Raw genomic sequence first — 20634 nt, forward strand, 5'->3', positions numbered from 1 at the left:
GCATAATACCTACCAGTCAGTCCTACTGGATGTGTGCACAGAAAATGTACAAAGGACATTGAATGAACATTGATTTAACAAGGACTGACAACAAAGTGATAAAATTCAGTGGAGCTCAAGAGGGTGGATGAAGGTGGATTAAGGGCACTACTTGCTATATAATACAACATCTTGCCTGGCTGGCCGACTTTGACTTATATCACCCCCCCCCCCCCTTTTTTTCTGTGCACAAGTCATAAGAAAAAAGAAGAAAGATGATGCAAAATAAAAAAATTAAATTACAATCATAGTAGCAACCACAGCTGCATCTCTCATGCTTACAGCAGAGTGATTATTGTCTAGCACAAGCCTCAGTTGCTACTCTGAGTGTGAGATACTAATTGCACATGGCTGCAAAATTAAACAAAAAACAACAAACAAACAAACATTCACTGGCTTTGCCAAGAATCAGTAATATTTAAAGTGTCTCTATAGGAGGAATATTATACTACAGTACAGTCCTAGCAGTGTTGACCCGTTGCGAACGAGCTGATTTTGCTATAACACGCAGTTCCCATGGACACCTGCCCTCGTACACTCGGGACTAGTCTTCAGCGGGTTAAACGTCATGAGTTCCCCTTCCCACTTTCTTGCCGGGTCTCCTGTAACCTCTCCAGGAGCTCTTCCCTGGTTGCCTTGAAGTCACTGTCCAACCACCACTGCCTCACTTCGTCCAGCACTGCACCAAATCCCTTTCCCTTGGGCACCCCTACGCCGAGCAGGTCCTTGCCGGTGACGGGAAACTTGGCGGTGTCCCAGGCCCTCAGGTCAGTGAGCAGCTGGCTCTCCCCTTGGTACTTCAGAACCTCCTCCACATACTTCACAATGTTCTTCTCCTTACTCTGACCATTCAGAAAGTAGGTAAAAAGTAGACAGAAAAAAGTGAGTAATTTTCATTTTCAAAACAACTTGAAAGAAGAGAGCTTATTTGGGGGGAAATAAAAGAAAGAGGCAGCTCCTTCTGTAAACTTATAGTCATACTAAGTATAAAGTTTTGAATTGCAATATCATAAAGTTATGACAGGTACAAGTTGCGGTACAACACTTTTTTTTAAATCATACTCACATTGTGACTGGTAAAATTAAAATGTCACTTAATTTCTATCTAAGAATGTAGTTTTCAACCAAATCATCATCAGGAATTTCAAATGGTAACACAATGTGGTAGAAATGACAGGAAAAGATGATAACCAGTACTATGGTGAAATAAAGCGCCCAAATAATGAATGGTAAGGTCACTGAGCTTTGGCAAAGAATTTTAGTGGTCTTTTTCATACATCAACTAGAATTGTCAGGTCATGGTATACTATGCACGCAAGGACAGAAATATTCATCTTTTTCATACATCAACTAGAATTGTCAGGTCATGGTATATTACGCAAGCAAGGAAAGAAATATTCATGCATATCTTGATGAAATGATGAGGGTAAAAGGTCAAAAGTCAAGGCCTCATGTCAATGAATCTTTGCTAAGAATATCATTCTCCATCCTTGACTTATTTGTAGGAACCCAATGAAAATGCTATTGTGTAGGGATGGAAATAAATTTCAAAATATTTCTGTCACACAAAGGGCTGAAGGAGAAGTTCACCATAACATACAAGTGGATTGATAGAATGCAGCAATATTAGTAGAACACATCAAGGGAAGTTTGAGGAAAATCGGACAATCCGACAAAAAGTTATGAATCGTTGTAATTCTAGTGCTGCCATCACTGGATGAGAAGGCTACTACAGCTTGTGATGTCACACATGTAGAATAATATAAAGAAAATATAAAGAAACTCCAACTAATATATTTTCACTTTTCTTGCACATTACAAGAGCACTTCACTTGCCTCTTTCAGAAGGCAGGGGAAATAATATATTACCCTTAAAATACATCATTAACGAGTTGAGGGCATGAGTACTTTTTCAAAAAATAAAATTTCGTGGATTTCTCTTTACATTTACCAAATTATCATTCTACGCATGTGATATCTTAACTGGAGTAGTCTTCTAATCTAGCACTTGAGTGACTGTGCAGAAAATTGAAAAATTCTTAACTTTTCAACGGACTGTCAGATATTCCTCAAACTTTCACTGACAAGTTCTACTAATATTGCTGCATTCACTCAATTCACACGTAAAATGCATATTAAGGTGAACTTGTCCTTATAAGAGTCGAGAGTCATGGTCAGAGTCACATCGATAAACTTCTCTAAGTAATGCCACGGCTTGTTTTCAGGAAGCTCTGAATTGCCACAGTCAGTCTTAAAGGATTTGCGTTGAATACTCAATACTCACACAGACAATGATGTCTTGATACGGCTTGAGAGGTTTGTTATGCGGCTTCCTGCCTCTCTCCTGCACAACAAAGAGGGCAGTCTTCCGCTCTTCAGTAGAAACTTTCATCCTCTGCTCCATGGCCAGGACATCATTCTCGTCCTTGAAGAGGGAAGAGAGGAGAGTCACAGGGTGCGGATGCAACGGCTGGCTCCTTCTGCTGACTTCATGCAGCTCTCGTAGATCGCTGCCGGGTGGTAAACCTACAGCAAAAAGGTGATACCCCATCATCAACTTGCTGTGAGTTGGTAGACTGATGCATAAAACTCAACAAAGCTCTATCCCAATAAATTAAGTTCTTATTGTAACTGCTACGATATCTTACGTATCATGCTCTGTCGAACACACTTGCTGTTTACCATTAATAGAAAGAGTAATACACATCATTTGATACCTTTGTTATTTCTGTTCTTGGCAGTTTGCAACTATGTGTGCTTGCAAGAACTGGATCATGAGAAGAGATGCACATCCTAACAAGAGATCATCCTGTTCTTTTTAACACACATACCTCTGTTCTATTGGAAGTATTTCAAGAGTGAATATGGCTATTAGTATTGGATTTCATCTTGCATATGCCAAAGAAGATCACAACCATGGCAGACTGATGTTATAAACAACAAATTTACAACGCATGCTGAGGGGATCAAAAGAAAGATAACTCCTGAAAACAATTACTTTCTTCCAAGTACAGAATTCTCTCCAGAAAGAAATCTTGATTGGAAATACTCAAAGGGCTACCGCAAACATTGTACTTGTAGTTATCTTTTAATCTCTTTCTTCATGCAACCAGAAACAAAAACGCAAAACAAAGTTGAATTCTATGCATACTCTACCAATGTATTGTGGAAGGTCCAGGTCATAGATGCAATGGATGAGCTCTGCAGCAAAGTTCCCCGCAAGAATCTTTTTAAGCTCCATCCAAATGCGCTCACCAGAGATCTTCCCCAAGCCTGGGCCGTTCTCCTTGATGGCTTTCAGGGTGTCTGCATCATGGGCATTGCTCTCCCTGGCAATACGCCCATAGAATCTGAATAAACCAGATGGGTGGAGTACAGTTACACTTCTACCCACTGAGCATGTAATTCTCTTTTTCACAAACAGACAGATCTGGCATATTGATGCATGGCTGATGGACGACTGTATGTTAATATGACATAAAAAATGCAGAATGAGACTTCACAATAATTGAGGCTTCTTTGCTTCAATATGCTTAATTCTATAATCTGGGCTACGCTCAACCACAAGAGTGTCTTGTGGTGACCTACCCAGTATTAAATCAAGTATCTGCTCAATGGAGAGCTCTCTGAGTACTCTCTTGATGGTAGAATGAACTGCAGTCTGAAATGTAGTTACTAGGTGATAGTAATTACCTGAAATAGCGGAGAATTCTCAAATAGTCTTCCCTGATCCTCGTAGCCGCGTCACCAACAAAGGCGATGTGACACCTTTCCAAGTCGGATCTACCACTGAAGAAGTCATATAAGGTACCATCAAGACCTGACCAGGATTGGAAGAGATTTAATCTTAATGCTCAAAGATTGCTACACATCATTGCAGTCAGTCCCTTTCAAAGACTTATTACATGTGATGGAAGATATGAGAGATGAGTTCAAGTCACATAGCTAACTGCTTCAAGGTTCAAAATCTGTGTGGTGTACTGAGCATACTGCATGTATGTATGGTCATTTAACTCTTTATGTGCCATGTTGGAAACCCCCTGTGTGCCACGTTATTCTGAGACAGGAAGGTAGTCATGCTCTGAGAAAGAATTCTGTTTTTGCAATTTGTATACCAGGTAACTCCTACAAATTTCTGTTAAGACGGGCATACTAGTAGGCAAAGTTAAAGAGGAATGCCAAGCTTTGTTTCGATATAAATTGTATGACGAATCTATTTTCAATTTTTCTTTTGAATGACCAGTTGCTACATTTATGTAAAGGCATGACTTTTGCTCGTAAAACCGTGACAAAAACTTAGAATGTACGAGCAAATCTAGTTGGGAACGCCGCTTGATAGTCAATCATCACATAGAATGCAAGCCGTATATGAGAGGAACAAAAGCATGAGAGACGCTTTCATTGTGCCGCAGGATTAGCGGTGATTAGTCATTTATCGATCGGTTTTGGCGGCTTTGTTTGTTGAGCAGAATATGTGAAGTTGGCACGCCGTCGACTGAGTCGGACGTGCGAACGTGGCACATAAAGAGTTAAAGGCAGCCGATCATCATCCCTAATGGTACGTAATCTCCAAACGACCAAAGTTTGTGCATGCAATTGCGCAATGCCAGACTCGGTGCTATACCCATAAACGTGTGGGACAATGCTGCCACTGAGACACGTGTGTGTGTGTGCGTGTGTGTGTGTACGCATCATACACAAACATTGTCACCGCAAGCTGCGGTGATTGGAGGAGAGAGGCCAGAAGATGCGTGTGTGTGTGTGTGTGTGTGCGTGTGTGTGTACGCACCATACACAAATATTGTCACCGCGAGCTGCGGTGATTGGAGGAGAGAAGCCAGAAGATGCGTGGCTCTTTTGGCCTCTCTTCATGTGCATGTGCACTGAGAGTGTGCGTCCATTCGGAAGCTCTCGTGGTTCACTCGGACAGCCATTTTGGGGTAGGAGATTAGCACAGAGAGCTCTCTTGTATCCTAGTGTTTTGTTCGCTGACCCATTGAGCCAGCGCTATTCTCATTTGGGGTCACTACATTTGATCCAGAATGGGGGAGGCAGCGTGTTGCGTTCGTCTCCATGCTGCACAAACCACTCGCCACAATTGAGTGCCTTTAAATATGGATTTCTGATGCTGTCATGTGACTATACAAATGTAGATCTATGTAAACTAGTATGGGATTTATGTTCTTCAGGGCACTGGACTTCTCAAATGCAAGTATTTAGTGTGCAGAGAACAGGGCATGCAAAAAAAAAAAAATAAGTAAAAACTCTTCTTTGACTTCTTTTACTGCAAAATATGATTAAAGCACAAGCAAGTACGCATTAGCCAATTACTTAACCGGAAGGATTATCATTCAAGTGCTACATCCAACAAAGTAAAATTATGCACAAATGTGCACAAGACAAGGCTTTATCAGATACTACTATTCTTTTTTCTTTTTCAGTCCTGGGGCACTGTAAAAGTGGAAATTTTCACGTTGTTGAAATTTTCAGGCATTTCGCGTAACCAGAAACTAGCGCGAAATTAAAAGCATGCCATATGTTCCTGTGCGTGACGTCTTGATTCCGCGGCATTAAAAACATGCAAAACTCTTCTTACCCAGCCAAGCGCGAAAAATTAGTTGCGCGAAAATATCCACTTTTACAATATCAATATCAATAAAGATGAACAAAAACTGAAAGAATCTGTTCTGTTCCATATTACCACCAAGTTCAACACAAGATTTTAACATTTCTCCTGAAATACAGCTTGAAATTGTTTAAATCAAGAACCTCTATGTTAGCTCCCATATCCAAACTCTATGGAAGAGTGGCTTGGAGCATGGAACATCAAAGCCAGTGAAATGCTACGCGATTATTGTTGTGCTATAGAATGTACACGTAAATAAATCTGCTCAAATTGCAGAGATTCCACTCCTTCTCAAACACCACCCTTATCTACTCGCACTCTTGTGTGCATCCATGAGTCCACAATGTTCATTTCTATCCACTTGATTCATGACCATTTGATGCAGACTGCAACTGACCTCCCGACAAACTCTATACAAAACCTCAGGCTTATTTTCAAGACTTTACTGATCTGTCTGATAGGCCATGATATGCATACCAGTCATACATTTCATGCACTGATTCACTCATTAGCATCCAAACTTCAGGCTTATTCAGCTGGTTTATCTAGAGATTTAAGCTAATGAACACAGGGAAATGAAATTTCCCCTTGTTCTCTCCTTGTTTGTGAGAAATGCAAGCCCTTGCTAACTTGTCTAGCATACCTGGTACAAATATTTAAAAGAGGAGCTTAGCATACCAAGGAACATGGAGTTGATGGTGAGGTCTCGCCTTTCAGCGTCCGTCCTCCAGTCGGTGGTGAACTCGACTTCTGCATGTCTGCCATCAGTCGTTCTGTCTATCCTTAGTGTGGTGATCTCAAAGTTCTCCTTGTCGTGCATCCTGGCAGTGATCGTACCATGCTTCTCTCCCTTGCTATTTATCATGCGGATGTTCTCCCTCGTAAACATGTCCTTCATCTGCTCTGGTGTGGCAGTGGTAGCAAAGTCCACATCTTGAGGTTGTTTCTAGAGACAAACACAGCACAAAAGATTTACAACTGGGGCTACCTACGACGAGCACAGAAAAACATTTCATTTCCTCTAAAACCCTTAAAAAGATAGAGAGTGTCTTCTACCAGAAATCTTTGAAGACTTCCATGGCTGAAGAACATTGGGTTCCCTGGGATTGGCTAGGCCCTTTTCAGGGCCACACAGTTACCCTAGAAAGAATATGTGGTGCACAGTGAAGCCTTCTACCACCCAATGTTTTTGACCTCCCATTCCCATGGATTCTTTCATAACTTTACACATTGTACTTTTCAGGACTACAGAATGTATCTTTACATCTGCACTTCTTCTGATTTTTTTTTTCCAGGAGGTGAGATTCATGTTAGATATTCACAATTTGTATCAAAATATGTGCATTGAATTACCTTCATGAGAAGGTCTCTCACTGCTCCCCCTGCTATTCGTAGTTCGTATCCATTGCGCTCGAACAGGTGTGCCAGCTCACGCAGCTGCGGAGTGAAGATCTGGTGGAACTCCGGAGAGTCAATCCTCATGGCTATTTCATGTGATGAGTAGGATTTCATGTTCGGACAGGAAAAAGAAAGTTGGGAGCTGCACGTCTTATTCATAGCTGCAGAAGACGCATGATGCATCCTCAGGAAGACTGGAGAGTCAAGATTTGGTGGCACTTTCACGAGGCATCTGAGAAGTCTAGCCCCTGTAGCTGACATCTGTTCTTCGGGATGCAGTCACGGCAACATTGAACCTGTGAATGCCTGGAGAATGAGCCTGGAAGTTCTGCAATAAATTACATAATACAGGAGAACAAAAAATTATGCCTCTTTGTATCTACTGCAATGTATCTATGTACATTATTCTTCATGTTTATCCCTACAGTATGTCATGCTGTGGCCCATTCCCCACAAAAAAACAAAAAAAAAAAAACAACAAAAAACAGTACGTTTCAAATTATTGTAGAATTGTGAAAGTGTCAATTCTGAGATTACATCCATTGCATTTGTTCTATGCATAATTACATGCATGAAGTGAGTTTGTTAAAATTTAGAGTATCGACTTTATAAACGTATCCATGCAATTAAAAGCAATTTCAGAAAAAGGTCAATCAGCTTTTCATGCAGTCAGGAATTGACAGTGAATACGCTGTATCAATATCGGCAAAATGCTGATCGACTGTCTAAAATTTAACCTCCTATGTATTATCGGAGCATTTAATAATTTGCTATAGAAGTTAAATGCTTGTCATTATTAAAACAAATGCACTGAATTTTCTGACAGTTTACAACAAAAGCATACATGAAGCGAGGTTTCAGCAATCAATCTTTAACACACTGTACATTTTGTAGCATTGAAAGAAGAAGAGTAGGGTAGAGGAAAGAAAGTAGACATAGTGACAGGTCGAAGGATATAGATCTAGAATGAGAGAACGAGTGAAGTGACAGAGTAGACACTGCTGCCGAGACTGAAGAAATAGATTGCAAGAAAAGAGAACGATAGAGCCAACTGTATCCAGGTGGGTTTGTTACAATATTTTATGGACTAACGTTACTTAGACTTTAAGCCAATTGTTTAATACTTGAATAATAGCATCGTCATTCGCTATACTGATTATTAGCTATGTTATCAGATCTAGCCTATAAAAGCAAGTTACCCTTGATTCGACCGTTTCCATGAATAGACCACTCTTACGAATATAAATTCCCTGAAATTTGTTCATAAAAAATGGCCCAAATCAAGTGTGAAATTCACACTATGCAACTACCTCCACACATGTTCTGAAGAGCACAACAGTGGGCCACGTCACCGGACCCTCAAAATCATTGTCACGACCCTCCCTGGTCAGCTCGCATAAGCAGTTCAACGGGTAAGTAATGGGTAAGTTAAGTTGCATAGCAACACATATAGACTTCTTTCGTTCCAAGTTTCGAACAGTGAAGTTACTAGTCTCTAGTCCGTTCATCTGCATTGAATCTGTGCAGCGTGTACACCTACAGCCACAATGGCAGCAGTTTCTGAGATAACTTGAGCGTTTACGAGATATTGATATTTTGCATGCCACCCGTGCCAGAATGGTTCGATCGCAACGTGTTATGATGCGTTGAGTCTCTCGCACAGCACAGCGTGGTACATGGAGTACCGTGCTCTCATAGTGTGATGTATACAGTTTCGCCCACGCGTGCTATTCCATTCATAGGCAGGGCGAGTCGCGAATGTCGATGCAGACATATGCGGTCGAACAATGAGCGCAGGCGTTCGAGACGCACTATTTTGCTTCTGCAATTTATAAGCTTAAATAAGGATGATTTGACGAGATGAACGTCTTTCCTTTATCAGAAAATTACTTCAGAAAATGGAATGGCGAGTTTCCAATGAACGTTGTCATCAGATTGCCAAATGCAATGCGTTATTGCGACATTCATTTGAAATCATTGCATCACACGACACGATTGCGCAATCCGGGGGGGGGGGGGGGGGGGGAGAGTGGGGGCTTGTGGTGGTGGACGTGGTGACTCGGAGCAGAAATCTTGGATGTAGTGGTGACTCGCTTGACGTTCGTCTGACACGTGTTAAACTAATGGAATTCATGTGTCTTATTCTCAACTTTTCTCTTCTGTGTCTAGCATATTCGAGCCTTAGTTAAACTAGGCTTTGCACAGAGCATGCAGAATTAGAAGATCGTAGGTGGGATGAATGTCGCATACACTGTAATGAGTATATGGGACTATAACCGCAGCAGCGACCCCATACGGACAAATACGTACTGTGTTACAGCGCCCCGCGACGGGGTTAATGGGACTATTGTTTTATTCCTTCTTTCCTCCGCTCCGTCTCCGAAAGAGTGACAGTGATTTGACTGTCAGTGTATCATCCCAAAAAGCCAATTCCTCATCAATAAGTTACATACTCGTGATATAAGCCCACCATGGTACTAAATATTACGGGGACTTATTTCTCTCCACCTACCTTGAGTTTTTAACGGGACGGTGAGCTCTTTCGACATCACATCGTCAAATTTCAACAAGTGCACTACCACTAACGTTAGTTACTCGTAATATCCTCTCAAGAGATGGCGCTATTGCAAATACTAGTATGGACATAGCTAGTGTCCTTAGCTCTCTGAAATACAAGTACTAGTACATTGTACATTCATCTTTTTTACTGAGAGACGGATATATGATTTATCGTTTGTATTATTACTTAGCAATCACACAACAAAAGTAACAAATTTATGCGCATCATTGACAGATTTTAGAAAAGAGCTCATTTGACATTTTTTGTTAAAAAGGGTTATTTGACTTCACGAAAAGACAACTTTATGAATTAAATGATTATAAAAAATTATTATGTGATTAAAGGGATCGTACAGTTCTGGTTGAGACCTAATTTCCGGTTTCTACCATTTTCAGGTGGGATAATGAGAAATCTCATACAAAATATAAAAGAGCATGCAATTTTATGTGGAATTCAATGTTTATTTGTTGAAAATTGGTTTTGAAATGGCTGAGATATCAGCGAAAAGTGTGGGACAACTTTATGAATTAAATGATTATATGCTCCGTAAAAAAGTGTTTTCTTTATTGCAAAAATTTAAAAGCTCAATTTTCATCTCAACCAAAACTGATCCCTTTAACTGTGGAAGTAGAAATCAATATGTTGAGGTGAAATAAAGTGGTAATGTCACACTCATGAACGTTTTTAAGGTATTTAGAAAAAAATTGGAAGTACACTTTCACTAAGAGAGGAGTTGGAATTCATGAGACGATATTATTTTGACAAATAATTGTTCACACACTTATTTCTTATGTTGTTACATGTTACATGTATCATTATGAAATGAAATAAAGTCCCTCGAACGAGGATAAAGGAAATAATAGTGAGAGACGGAGTTTCGTGAAATTGAGCCTTCGCAATCCCCCCCCCCCCCCCTCTCAGAAAACAGACAAACAAACAAACAAACAGACAAGGAGATCGATGCTGCTAATGTGCATTACTGGTTACAGTGGCCCAATAAGATGATGACTTTAAAAAAAGAAAACTTTTCAGAAAGAAAGAAAGGAAAGCTGTAAAGAATGAAAGATACTGACTCTAAAGAAGGAAGAACTACTTTTGAATGATACGTATTATTTAAACTGTAATGTACCATGCAAAACTGTTATCATTCTCCATTTTACTTCTCTGTGTGATATGATTGTATTTCCATTTGTTCGATTTTTTCACTCTTGTGCGATTAAGTTGGTGATAGATAACTTTTGCGCTTTAGAACAGAATAAAGAAAATGTCTTCACTCATGAGTAATGTTTCAATTTGCGCGGTCTGCTACCATGTTTGAAGACAGTTGAATTCTCTTTACATAAAGGAAACCCAAACCCAAAGAGAAATATGGATTTAGTGTAATCAGCAACATTAGTAGAACACATCAGTGAAAGTTTGAGGAAAATAGGACAATCGATGCAAAAGTTATGACTTTTTAAAGCTTTGGTGTTGGAACCACTAGATGAGTAGACTACTAGAGGTTTATGTGTGGACAACAATATAAAGAAAGTATAAAGGGAATGCCACAAAAAATCACTTTTGTAGCATAATGGAAGAGCATTATATTTTGACTAACCACTTTCAGTAAGCAGCGGGAATAATTGCTACCCTTAATATATGTCAGTATCATGTTGATGGAATGTGTAATTTTCATTAAAAAATGAACTTTTGTGTCAGTGTTTCACGGTTTAATTTATATCAGTTGTCCTCTATTGTTCTTTCTTCACTTTTCATGGTCAACGACCCTTGAACTCTTCTTCCTTTGCTCCTTCCTTTGTCCTCTTCCTGTCCCTTTTCTGGCCTTTGACCTCCTGTTTATTCTTTCCACGCGTATGTTTCTGTCTGTGTGCATACTTGTTTTATGTTCTGCTTCCCGAGGAATATGTCTAATTGTCTCGTTTTATTATTACTACAATTTGTACTACCCATGGGGACTGTATTCTACAAGTTGGCTTTTTAGCAGTCCCCTCCATTTCCGACTTTTTCTTTGTTATGATTCAGTCTCAGGTATTTCTTCATCTAAATTATGTTTGTTGTTTCATTGTAAACATATGACGTGCATTTAAATCTCATTTGGATATGCAAAAGTTGCATTGTACTTTAGTTTGTTTATATGCAATGGTATTGTCATATTGTATACTTTGGCCAGAAATGAAATAGAATGAAATGAATGAAAATGAAAGGTGTGTATTAGGCCCTATATGGGCATACTTCATATCATTACGACGGTACATGCATCATTTTTGTTTTCATGTTTTCTTGTATGGTCATTTAACACATCACACTCAAACATACATGTGAGGCCTATACGCACAGACAAGATAGGCCTATCTACACAATAATAATGACATTACACTGTGCAGATTGCTACATTACAGACTCAATCCACTCTTGTGTCATAGGTCCTCACTTCAAATTCACTTCATTGCACGTGCTGGACCATCTCTGTGGAATTCACTGCCACCTCATAATAAGACTGCGTCATCAACCGAGTCTGATACTTAAGACTAATTTAACATGACGACCTATTTAAAGGGGCATTCCAGACAATTATTTTTCATAATTTCACATCATGTAGTACATAAATCGACAGCTCCATGTACGGATTCGTGGAATTTATTGTTGTCCTTGAGCAGAGAAACCAATAAACTGAAAATCTTAAACAAATTCACTGAACAGTGTTGATGACATCAGAGCCTCACATAACCCAGAAATGTAGCAGTGTAATTCCATCACAATACCGCTTGCTTAAACAAGTTCACCAGTGAAGAATCTATGCATGCCTTTATCATTCTTTTGTTCTGCTTCCTTGAGCCCCAACTCATGCATTCTTATGGCAAGGCTGTCATGTCATCATCCTTGTTCATTGCACTTTGTTATAAATTTTGAAAATTTTCTCATTCCTCATCCCAATCACTATAAATTCTGAAACTCTGTACTCAGTTTAACTAATTTATAGTTGTTTTAATGTAAAAGTCTGAAAATCATCCAGATGTCCCCTTTAATCGTTTTATGGCAACTTTCTCATTTCCTAACATCTCATTTTCATGCCTTCATCTCCTTGAGCATTTGACTAATATAGATTGTAATTGTTCATCGTTATTGTGAATGTATGAACTGCATACTGTCCATAATTCACTGAATGCTTTGCATTGATTTCTTTTCTCTTTCTTTTTGTGCTTTGTTTTGCTTGTTTTGCTTTTCGGAAGTGTTGATGGTGATCGATTTAATTCGGGCCCATGACGTCTTTTGAGTCAATATGACGTCGTGATAACCCTTAACAAAGAGCAGCCGTGGCAGTCAACTACTGTAGCAGGTGATCCACAACCCTCCCTCCCCCCCCCCAACTATCATGCAAAATAGCGTGTGCACACCCAAGGCCACGGATCCACCACCATCACCAGGGGCGGTCCAGGAATTCCGTAAGGGACGGGGGGGGGGGGGGGGGGCAGGGATGCCAAGTTAAAAAAAAAAATATGAGTGAGATTTTCATTTACTCGGCATCTCGGCGCGCGAATATGCGCACGAGCGAGGGTGTGGGAGGGCTTTTTTCCCCCTGTGGCCTCCCACGGTAGGGAGCCCTTTCAATTTTTAGCTCTTAATGGTGCGATCAGGTGGATATTAAAAAGTGACTATTTTTTTACTTATTTTGAAAGACAATTTCAATTCAATTCAATTCAATAAAGGCTTTATTCAGTCATGTATCGCAGCCAGTGGCTGAATTGCACATGTTTACAAAGATAAAAGATACAATCATGATTATTAATTCATATAAAACAACAAGAAAATTGAATCTCCTACAAAATACACTTAACAAAAACTGGAAATATCAACTTAAACTTAAACATTGAAAAGCTTAAAATATACAAAAAATTATTACTAAAAAATTATCAGTATTAATGATAAGCAATAGAAAAATAATATAAACATAATTCAATCATCAATTACAAATTACTAATTACATTTCTATCTATATACTCCCTAGATCACCAATTTAAAACTTAAAAAAAAACCACTTATGTAACTGATGGCATAATTGCACATATTTCAATAATAAACATTAATGTAATCACTATTGAAAAAGACAATATCTAGTGTATATAGTACACTCAAAGCAATCAAAAGTAAACTGAATTAATGACGAAAGCATAAAGATATAATTATAAAAAATATAAGAAGAATAATCCATATAATATACTCTATGTTTGATCACAAAAATTATATATTGCACTAGGAACAAAATCAATATTGAAACTTGAATTATGTATTTGAGAGTGTGTGCTTGTTTGCGCATGTGTATGGAAAGGGGGTAAGTGTGTGTGTGAGTGTGTGTGGGGGTATGTGTGTGAGTGTGTGTGGGGGTATGTGTGTGAGTGTGTGAGCGTGTGTGTGTGTGTGTGTGTGTGTGTGTGTGAGCGTGTGTGTGTGCGTGTGTGTGTGTGTGTGTGTGTTTGTGCGTGTGTGTGGGGGTGGGTGGATGTGCAAGTGTGCATACCCACAATCAATGAATCAAAGTTATATGATAAATTGTATCAAAATAAGAGCAATGGAAACATTGTCATAATCACCTAAAATATATAAAATACACAATCTTTAAGTCTTGTGCATTGTATCAAAATAAATTGCAAGTCCATTAATATGCTATAATGTATTGCTTATTCACCATCTAATTACAAATGACACATTATGCAATTGTGAGTATATAAATGAGATGCACAAAACAAAAAAGAAAAGGGGGGCATACACATAATGATATTGCATATTTTTCCAACTAAGAAGATATAATTGTATGTATATCAAACATACAGACCAGATATACAATAATTGTGGGTTTATTTTTTTCCTGATTTCCCAAATAATACTTATGGTTACAATACACACGTATCAACAGTGACTGTTCTATCACTTTAGAGATAAATCCCAAATTAGGATATTTATCACCACAAAAACAAATAACAAATTTCAACATTTTTACCATTATAAGCGGTGACATAAGGGAAAAAAGGAGAAGGGGCATCGGAACCCACTGAAGTTTCAATACTGTGACAAAATAAACTTAATATGAAGATGAATTTATCGCAAAAAAAATGATATCAAATAAGATACATCAATTTTCTTATCAATTACTAAACTACATAAGGGCAGCTGCAATACTGCATTCAATCAGCTAAGAAGTTTCACTATTAAGAAGTCTGATGAGGTAAGGTATGGAGCTGTCCTGGAACCTTTTCGTTTTACATTTGAACATTTCATACTTTTTCTTTGAGCGCAATGCATGGTCATGGGTCAGTTTTTGTGGTAGCCAGTTACAAACCAGGGGGTTCTTTTCTAAACTGTGGGCAAAGTCAAGACACAATTTTTTTCTTCTTTCTGACAAAGTGCTGAGATTACACAACTCCAGGGCCTCACCGTAAGTGGAGTACGATGTGCCTAGCATGATTTTGCATGCCCTTTTTTGAATTGTTTCCAACTGATTATCTTACTTTTTTGTGAGTGCGCCATTAAACACAGGGGTTCCATACTCGAGGACAGGTCTGATATCCGGAGTATACTGTTATCAAATCAGTCAACGGGATATGAAAGCGTTTGAGGCTACGAAGCATATACAGTTTTCTATTGCACTTTTTGACTACTTGCAAGATGTGGCTCTCCCATTTGAGATTTGCCTGTACCACGACACCTAGTATCTTAGCTTCAGTTACCACACTCAACTCAACATTGTCTATGAACGGAGGTTCGGATAGTGGAGGATGTTTGCAAAATGTTACTTGCATTGTACAACATTTTGTAGGATTCAGTTTCATGTTATTGTTACCAGTCCAACTACTAAAGTCATTGAGTGCATCTTGAATGAGGGATTGTTGAGTTAGCTTTCTGCTTTCCATCAAAGTGAGATCATCCACATATTTGAGGTATTGGACAGGCGCTGTTTCACATGCATCATTGATCATTATTAGGAAAAGTATGGGTGCAAGCTTAGTGCCCTGGGGCACACCTGGACAAAAGGGAATTACCTTCCATTAATTGCAATTAACTATCACTTTAATCTTAAGCTATGCTCATTATCATAGACCCAAGTTGCAGACTTTAATTGCCCGATGCGTGAGAAAAATGGGTGCCATGCGTGAGATCGTGAGATGGCCCCTAAATGCTTGAGTCTCACGCATCTTGGTAGCTCTGCCCCGGGGGGGGGGGGGGGGCGCAAACAATATTTCTGGTGCTACTTCCTGGTTTCATCTCATTTTTTTCCTTTTTATTTGTATTTCTTTTGTTTTAACAACAAAATTTAAAGAGGGCGCGCCCGGTGCGCCCGGTGCGCCCCCCTCTGAATCCGCGACTGATCACGCATCCCATCCCCCACCATGCAAATTCTAAGCGTGTGCACACCCAAGGCCACGAATCCACCACCATCACGCAGCACCCCACCCCCTCCTCCCCTCCCAGGGGCCCCACCGTACCACCACCGCGCCGATGTACACACCGTATGGTGTGTACGTGTGTGGACTTTGTGGACAGAGAGCCGTATCCATCCGTCAAACAGCAGAAAACTGTGTACAAGGGAAGGCCAGTAACTAGATTCCAGGAACAAATGCAGTTCATTTCTTTCAAACCTCAGTAAGTTACGAGCTTTTAACCACGCTCGGAAAGATTTTATTGTTATTTCAAGTTTGATCATGCTTAGTTAAAGGCTGAAAGTAGAAGTTAAAGTTAAAGTTTCGTTTGGAGCATTTGAACGGTCCCACATACTTGTTTATGTGTTACTGTTTGACTCTTTCATCTCACTTTCTAAGTAAAAGCGAAAATGCGCAAGTCAAGTTAAATTACCCCAACGAAATCCTAAGTGTGAAGTGTGCTGGGCCCATGTCTATTTCTTGTCTACATCAATGACATACCAGAACTGCTCACCTCCAGTGTCAGGCTTTGTAATTCCGATTTGAAGAGTGTTTCGTCCCACCCCTATCTGGGCATCACCTTATCCAACACCTTACTGGAACCCCCATGTTCAGCAAGTTCTTAAGAAAGCCCAAAATGTGCAGAATGTCATCCGCAGAAACCTATGGAACTGTGATACGAAAGTGAAATCTGCTACATATCTGGCCCTAGTGAGACCCATACTCGAATACGCATCATCCGTCTGGGACCCTACCACTAAACACTCCATTAATTCTCTCGAGCGAATCCAACGGCAGGCAGCCAGATTCTGCATGAACACCTATACCAGGGAAGAGGGATCTGTTACAAGGGCATTATCAGAGTTGGGCTGGGAATCGCTCCAGACAAAGAGAAAGCATCAGAGGCTTTGCATGTTGTACAAAATAAAAAACGGTTTAGTCAACGTCCCCCTGTATAATTACGTTCAACCCAACGCACGTGACACCAGAGGCAATAATCAAAAATTTATTCAACAACGACACAGAGCTACAGTTTCCAGGATTCCTTCTTCATAACGACTGTTAAAGACTGGAACCAACTCCCCAACGCAGTGGTTCAATGCCCATCATTGTCCCTGTTCAAGCAAAATTTGATGCAATTTCAATAGTCGCGCTCTATCCACATGTAGTGCTTCTCTACAAGTTAGCGTGGATGTGTCTTCCTGGACATTTTGCTGACTAAACCATACAGATACAGATACAGATACAGATACAGGCTTTTTGCAGATGACACAGCGACATATGATATTGATGTATTTACTCTCCATCTCTTAACACCCATGCCCTACACAAACACCAGAAATTATCATCCAAACAAGTTCAAATCCATACCTGCACGAACCCGGCTATACCAGAACTCCTTTTTTCCAAGGACTATACTGGCATGGAATGCGCTCCCAATCAGCATCCTGGCTTCCACATCAATAGAAGCCTTCAAGGGTACACTCACATCTCTCAACCACTAAATGATGCACTATGGCTTTTTTACTTGCACCTTGTATTATAAGCACCATCTGTCTGCACTGCACGGGACACTCACTAGTCCCCTTGACGCTACATTCAGAGTGATGGATCCTGTCGAGTACCGAAGTAGAAGTAGAAGTAGAAGTAGAAGTACTACTAACTAGAGACTCTACTCCAAGCAACCAGGAGGCCATCCAGCAGAACTTGGATAAACTGGTCGAATGGGAAAAGAAATGGGACATGCTATTCCACCCTCAAAAGTGTGTTGCCCTGTCTGTTACCTGTAAAAGGAAGCCACTGCAGACAGAATATAAGCTCCATGGACACACGCTTGATAACGTTAACAGTGTGAAATATCTAGGAATAACCATCACATCAGATTTGAATTGGTCAGAGCATATCAACACAATCTGTGCTATAGTAGAAAAAAGCTAACAAGACTCTTGGCTTCATCCAACGCAACCTCAGGATCTCATTGAGGAGGATTAAAGAAGTTGCATACAAGACCTACGTTCGTCCTATTATTGAATATGGCCACACCATCTGGGACCCATATACCCAACAGTCAATCAGGATGCTTGAGGCCGTGCAGAGACGGGCAGCACGTTTTGTAATGCAGCGCTACCACAATACATCCAGTGCAACAGCAATGCTAGAGGAGCTGCAGTGGCCCTCTCTTGCAGACCGTCGCTGAATTGCACACCTGGCAATGCTGTACAAGATAATGCATGATCTCGCACATGTCAAAATGATCAAAGAACAGCTTCAACCACTCCCTACACGTCCAAGAAGAAATCACAGCCATCAATACCTGGTCCCACCCAGCAGAACTCTCTATCACCAAAACTCCTTCTTACCAAGAACCGTCAAAGACTGGAACAGATTACCCCAGGAGGTAGTCGAGGCCAATACTATCGACACATTTGTGTCACGAGCCTCGGCCCAGGAGTAGTTGCTTAGCACTCATTTTTCATCATTTTTGTTATTGTTATTACTATTATTGATGGACTTGTCAGTTTATTGGTTATTCATTATTTATTTATTTGGATGACGATTATTTCTGCAACTACTTGAACCCTTTGAAGACTCGCACATTATACTTAGACCTCCCCGAAAGTGACAGAATAATCTGCAAGTTGATTGCGGTTACTCTCAGGGAAGAAGAAGAAGAAGAAGAAGAAGAAGAAGAAGAAGAAGAAGAAGAAGAAGAAGAAGAAGAAGAAGAAGAAGAAGAAGAAGAAGAAGAAGAAGAAGAAGAAGAAGAAGAAGAAGAAGAAGAAGAAGAAGAAGAAGAAGAAGAAGAAGAAGAAGAAGAAGAAGAAGAAGAAGAAGAAGAAGAAGAAGAAGTTCTTCTTCAGCAATGTAATGCTTACTGATGGCTGACATTTTATTTCTTTATTTTTCTGTTTTGCTTTTCATTCAGATCTAGATTCATTGTAGAGTTGAGAGAGCTCTAGAGGTTGTTCATGGGCAGGATGGGTGGGTATGAAATGTTGAGTTTTGAATTAATCACTTATCACAGTATATTAGTTTGTAAACTTACCAACCAATTTGAATTCATTCATGGTTGAAGATCAATCACATTCACACTGCTAATGCTACTGAGTGGTGTGTGCACATTAGCGAAACTATGAGCACAGATAGTCTCTAGCGATCTGCAATGCCAATCAGTTTTCTTATCATCCAAATTCCAAGTCCTCTCTGCCATCTTCTTCATTTTGTTCTTTCTTTAAGTTTAGCTGTCCTTGTTCTTAGATTGTTTTTCATCATCTTTTCTTGTTTTCCTCCTTTCTTTCCTTCATATTATTCTCCTGTTGCTTGTAGATTTTCTCCTCAGTGTTTCTGTTCTCGGTGCACTTCTTCTGTACCATCCTTCTTGTTGTTCTTGTGTGTGTGTGTGTTTTGTTGGTGTCTGTGCAAAATGGATTAAATGAGTTTGCTAAAGGGCAATTTGAATTTATTGTACTGCCATAACAATTGATCATTATCATTATTTTGTTTTCTTGGGGGTTTTATTATGGCATATGAAGGTGTGTATGCTCATGAATTGAAGCGGAGAGAAGAGTGTGACGATGGCGAAGAACACAACGCTAATTTTGGACAAGCTTAGGAGCCTGATGAAGAGCTCTCAGTATGGGGGTCCAATCCAGGCGTACATCATACCGTCATGTGATGCTCATCAGGTGAGAGTTATTTCACATCACCAAGTTTCCGTAGCTGCATAAATGTACTGTTAATGTGGAAATTTTCACAGTACATTGATTTTTGTGTATTTTGCGCTACTTTTGGATTGAAATATTGACGTTGATAGAAATAGAAGTGAGTGCTCTCGACCTACCTCCTCAAGAAATCATGCTCTGTATTCCTACATGGTACATTCATTCATGAACAAGAAGCTGCAGCCATAATATCGCTCTTGATTATTGTATGAATTTCACTACCAGGTGTTGATCAGGTGGTCATGATTATTTTAGAGCATCAAGTGAGAATCTGGGGAAAGTGAAATGGAACAAATGTCTTTTATGAGCAAAACTTGCCTCATCGAGAACTCTTGAAATCTTGATTGGAAGGTCTGTTTCTAAAAACACGCTTATGCATACAATGTGCTAAACTAGTGGCACTGTTGTATTACATTTTGTAAGCATGTTTGTGTTTAAGTCAATTATGTAGACCTTCATACATATATGCAGTGTTATATTTTAACCCTTTGCATGCAAAGTCTTATTATGTCCCCTCAAATGTGCAATGTGCCAATCAGTGAGTGATGGATGACGGGAGACTTTATGTGAAATGATTTGACCTGTAGAATGAATACATAGCTGCCTGTGACTGCAGACGACCATATGTTACTGGTTTCACAGGGTCGAGTGGTGAGTATTCTACCATTTCTTTCTTGTAATGTTACAGTTTGTAAACTTGTTTTCACTCTCTACACATTCAGCGCATAGCTACCAATCATATGTGAAGGACTTTAATCCCTTAGTTTGCTGAACAAACCAATTGATATTAAAAAGGAAAACGATAGAATTAGAGAGCCCTCTTGAATCTCAGCTCCATATGAGAATCAAACTTGTTATGACAAAGCATGATCAAAA

At 39.7% G+C, this 20634-nt stretch overlaps 1 protein-coding gene and 1 pseudogene across 1 annotated transcript; one reads left to right on the forward strand and one right to left on the reverse strand.

Moving 5' to 3' along the window:
* Positions 1–558: 558 nt before the first annotated feature.
* LOC139728810 (CCA tRNA nucleotidyltransferase 1, mitochondrial-like) lies at positions 559–7210 on the reverse strand. The gene is made up of 6 exons (XM_071639746.1): positions 7019–7210; positions 6344–6611; positions 3733–3859; positions 3196–3389; positions 2324–2565; positions 559–881 (listed from the first exon to the last, which is right to left on the reverse strand). Exons 1-6 carry the CDS (start codon positions 7175–7177, stop codon positions 606–608), a joined length of 1266 nt encoding a protein of 421 aa, XP_071495847.1. The 5' UTR covers positions 7178–7210; the 3' UTR covers positions 559–605.
* Positions 7211–19581: 12371 nt separating this feature from the next.
* The window catches only part of LOC139728795 (xaa-Pro aminopeptidase 1-like), a 40043-nt pseudogene continuing 38990 nt past the window's right edge, over positions 19582–20634 (forward strand).

This window comes from Diadema antillarum, unplaced genomic scaffold, assembly GCF_040938485.1.
Source record: "Diadema antillarum isolate AM-2024a unplaced genomic scaffold, OU_Dant_1.0 seq00000201_RagTag, whole genome shotgun sequence".
In the NCBI taxonomy this organism is placed as follows: Eukaryota; Metazoa; Echinodermata; class Echinoidea; order Diadematoida; family Diadematidae; genus Diadema; species Diadema antillarum.